General features: G+C 57.3%; 1 protein-coding gene across 1 annotated transcript; it reads left to right on the top strand.

Moving 5' to 3' along the window:
- The first annotated feature begins 950 nt into the window (after window positions 1-950).
- On the top strand, window positions 951-3979 carry RPL6 (ribosomal protein L6). The gene is made up of 6 exons (XM_027894344.1): window positions 951-1217; window positions 1301-1399; window positions 1849-1992; window positions 2689-2737; window positions 3253-3437; window positions 3782-3979. The coding sequence occupies exons 1-6, from the start codon at window positions 984-986 to the stop codon at window positions 3932-3934; spliced, it is 864 nt and encodes a 287-aa protein (XP_027750145.1). The 5' UTR covers window positions 951-983; the 3' UTR covers window positions 3935-3979.

Raw genomic sequence — 3979 nt, 5'->3', positions numbered from 1 at the left:
ACAGCGGCGGCCTCGGGCCCCGGAGCGCGGCGAGCGCGGCGCGGCCCGCCCCGCGTCACCGCCCGCGCCGTCATCGCCCCGCGCCGCGCCCGCCCCGCCCCGCGGGGCCGCCCCGCACGGGGGGCTGCGGGACCCCCGGCACCGCCGCGCCGAGCCGCCGCAGCATCGCCCGCGCGCGGGGCAGGGCGCGGAGGGGGCCGCGCCCCGAGCTGAGCGGGTTTAGCGGCAGAGGCGCGGCGAGGCCCCCTCCCCGTGCCAGGGGTCCCGCACAGCCCGTGGGGGGGGTGCGGGCGCGGTGCCCCCTCCCCGCTGCAGCGGGGCCGCCACGGGCGGCGCGGGAGCTCCAGCACTACAAGTCCCGCAGTGCCCCGCGCGGCGCGGTGACGTCAGGCGCGGCGCTGGGGTTACCCCGCGCGCTCCCGGATGTAGGTCCCTTTCCCCCCCGGAAGGTGAGGATGGCGGAGCTCTGGGTGTTCCGCGGGGACACCGTGCTGCATCCGCCGCCATCCGCGCACCCCGCGGGCACCGGCGTGGCCCGCGGCCCTCGGGGGACGGCGGGGGGCCGGGGTGGGCGCGGCGGGCAGAGAGGAGCGGCAGCGTTGTGCCTGCCTCCGGGCGGGCTGGGCCGCGGCGGGATGTGGAGGCCGCGCCGGGGAAGCGGGAATGGGCTGGACCGGGGCCGGGGCTGGGCCTGAGCGGGACAGGCCCGTGACTGAGACCACCCGGAACAGAGGCGGGTGTTTGCGTGTCCACGGGTTTCCCAGCGAGCAGCGCTGGGTGCGATCGCTGAGCTCGTCGCTGCTGTAAGCAGCGCGGAGGGGCGTTTTGCTGAGTGGTTTGCTGAGTGGTTGCTCAGCCGCGGCCGTAAGAGGCGGCTGACAACTGTCGGGAAGGTGTAAGGGATCGCTTCGATTCTTTTATTTTGTTTCTGCCACTCGAACTGTGCGCACCTTGTGCTGAGCCCTAGTTTGTGTGGTCCCCAGATGGCGGGTGAGAAGGCGCCCGCGGAGAAGAAGCCGGCCAAGAAGAAGGCAGGAGAGAAGAAGCCGGAGCAGAAGCCGAGCCAGAAGGCAGCCGGGGACAAGAAGAAGAGGGTGAAGAAGTACCATGCCAGCAGGAACCCCGTCCTGGCCCGCGGCATCGGGAGATATTCCCGCTCTGCCATGTACGCCAGGAAAGCCCTGTACAAGCGCAAGTACACGGCTCCAGAGACAAAGGTGGGATGGGAAACACCGTGTTTGAGCCACTGGGATGCCTGTGGGTTGAGATGTCAGGAGTTATCCCTGTTCTTTGCTTACAGATAGAAAAGAAGAAGAAGGAGATGCCCCGCGCCACCATCACCAAGCCAGTGGGTGGAGACAAGAATGGAGGCAGCCGGGTGGTTAAAATCCGGAAAATGGTATGGAAAAGCATTGGGATGCTCCTGGTTTGGGGCTGGTCTGGGTAACCTTGGACTGGGTGAGGTGGAGACCTATTGCCTGAGGCGACGTAGGGACCTCAGCCTGAGCTGTGCTTCAGTGAACTCTTGGAAATGCTCACCTTGAGATACAGACCTGGTGTTCTTGGGAGATGGTGGAGTTTAGGGTGGGGATTTCGGGAATGGTTGTAAGCAGAATTGGGTTCTGTGCTGTTTGTATTGCTGTGCTGAGGTGGAAGCACACCCAGAAGCACAGAGCTGGCTGCAGCTCCCACTGTGCAGCACTGCCCAGGAAACACTCCATGTGTTCCCATCACCGGCTGCAGCGGAAACACGTCCTTCAGAAAGCTGGGCGATGGGGAGAACCTTGGTGAGGGTTTGTGCCCTGTGGAATGCAGGTGTTTAACCACGTTGTTCCTCTTCCCCCCCAGCCCAGGTACTACCCCACAGAGGACGTGCCCCGCAAGCTGCTGAGCCACGGCAAGAAGCCGTTCTGCGAGCACAAGCGGCGGCTCCGCTCCTCCATCACCCCAGGCACGGTGCTCATCCTGCTCACCGGGCGGCACCGTGGCAAGGTGAGCCCCCCATGGTGCCCCACAGGGAGCTGAGACACCCCACATGTACCAGCTGATAGCACTGCTCAGCCACTGGGTGCAGATCTGTGACTTGTGTCTGGATGCTTCCCTTGCCCAGCTGTGAAGGGATGCAGACTTCAAATGTTTTTTAAATTAGTGTTTTCTTGCACAGAGCTGGGAGGAGAACAGGCTAATCCAGTGGCTTAGGCGAAATTAAAGGAGTCTTGCTGCAGTACAGAACAGCAGACCCTGATCATATTTCTGTTGCTGCTGCAGCAAAGGCAGAACTTTGTGTTTTAGTAGCTATTGCAAAGGAAGAATTACTTTTTAATTCTTAATCTAATTATCACGGTAACACTTGATTGTTACATTGTATACCTCATCTTAATAATGGTTTTTAACATTATTTGCATCCATTATTTTCTTGAATATTCTGGCTTTATGTCCCATTACATAAAGGATGTTGTTCAGGGAAGGCAAACTTGACCAGAAATAACAAGACCCAGCTGGGGGATGGACACAGCTGTAGTTTGGATCCCAGGGTGGCAATTCCTCAGGTTGCACATCTGCACCCACACCTGGAGCACTGTCAGTGGCTGTACCAGTAACGGGTCCAGGGCGGGCACAGTCCCAGCATGGCTGTGGTACTGCAGTGCTGGCACCTGAGGACTGATGGCACATCTCGTTCCTTTACAGCGTGTTGTCTTCTTGAAGCAGCTGGACACTGGCCTTCTGCTGGTTACAGGTGAAAACTTCTACATACTTAGCAATATTTTGGTTTGGTGTGGGTTTACCAAGTTCAGGTTTGTCTCTGGGGTCAGTAGCACAACCACTCTGCGTGTGGGTGGTTTGGGACATTGTGTGTTCATGGGACAACGTGGAATCACGTTTTGTGGTGGAGTCCCCATCCCTGGAGGTGTTCAGGGAATGACTGGACGTGGCACTCAGGGCTCTGGGATGGGTGACAAGGTGGGGATGGGTCACAGGTTGGACTTGATGGTCTGGGAGGTCTTTTCCAGCGTGAATGATTCTGGGATTTGTGACTTAGCAAGAAGGAGGAGGGGAGATAATTAAGCTTCAGCATCTGACAACCTGGAAGAAACCAGGAAGCATTTTTTGGTGTTTCTAGAGGGGAGGGGATTTAAATGTTCAGATTGTAGCTGTAGGCATCTCTGAAGGAACCTAGTCATCACATAAACTACAAAAATTCAACTGTTTGCACCAGAAAAGCTCATTTTGTTCTCTTCCCTCTGCCTTCAGGCCCCCTGGTTGTGAACCGTGTCCCCCTGCGTAGGGCCCACCAGAAGTTTGTTATTGCCACATCTACAAAGGTTGACCTCACTGGAGTGAAAATTCCCAAACATCTCACCGATTCCTACTTCAAGAAGAAGAGGCTGCGGAAGCCCAAGCACCAGGAGGGCGAGATCTTTGACACTGAAAAAGAAGTAAGAGATGGGGTGGTTTGTTGGTCCTGAATTCTCATGTGACCCCAGGCCAGGTTCCAAGGGGGGGAATAGCAGGGTACAAACAGCTGGATTTCAAGTGACCCTTAATCAGATGAGGTGATACCACTAAAATGGATAAAATACAGCATTGAGGTTAAACCCTGCTAAGACAGTGGTTTCAGTGCTGAGCCACCTCTGGTCTCCCACCGCATTCCCCCGATCTAGAACAAATGAAGATTCCTTGAAAATGCCAAAACTTTGGGTTTTCCTTGAATTTTCTCCTCTCTGCAGAAGATTCTGAGGTCACTGTGCAGGGTTTTAACGTTCTCCTCTGTGCTCTGCAGAAATATGAGCTGACGGAGCAGCGCAAGGCAGACCAGAAGGCCGTGGATTCCCAGATCCTGGCCCGGATCAAGAAGGTGCCTCAGCTCCGTGGGTACCTGCGCTCCACCTTCTGCCTCTCCAACGGAGTCTATCCTCACAAATTGGTGTTCTAAGCCTTCTGAAAGCACCACATTAAATTCCAAGGGAAAAAAAAAAAA

The sequence above is a fragment of the Empidonax traillii genome, unplaced genomic scaffold (assembly GCF_003031625.1).
Source record: "Empidonax traillii isolate 1590-97213 ecotype Southwest subspecies unplaced genomic scaffold, ASM303162v1 scaffold426:size1138770, whole genome shotgun sequence".
Lineage (NCBI taxonomy): Eukaryota > Metazoa > Chordata > Aves > Passeriformes > Tyrannidae > Empidonax > Empidonax traillii.
This window is presented reverse-complemented; position numbering and strand designations above follow the sequence as displayed.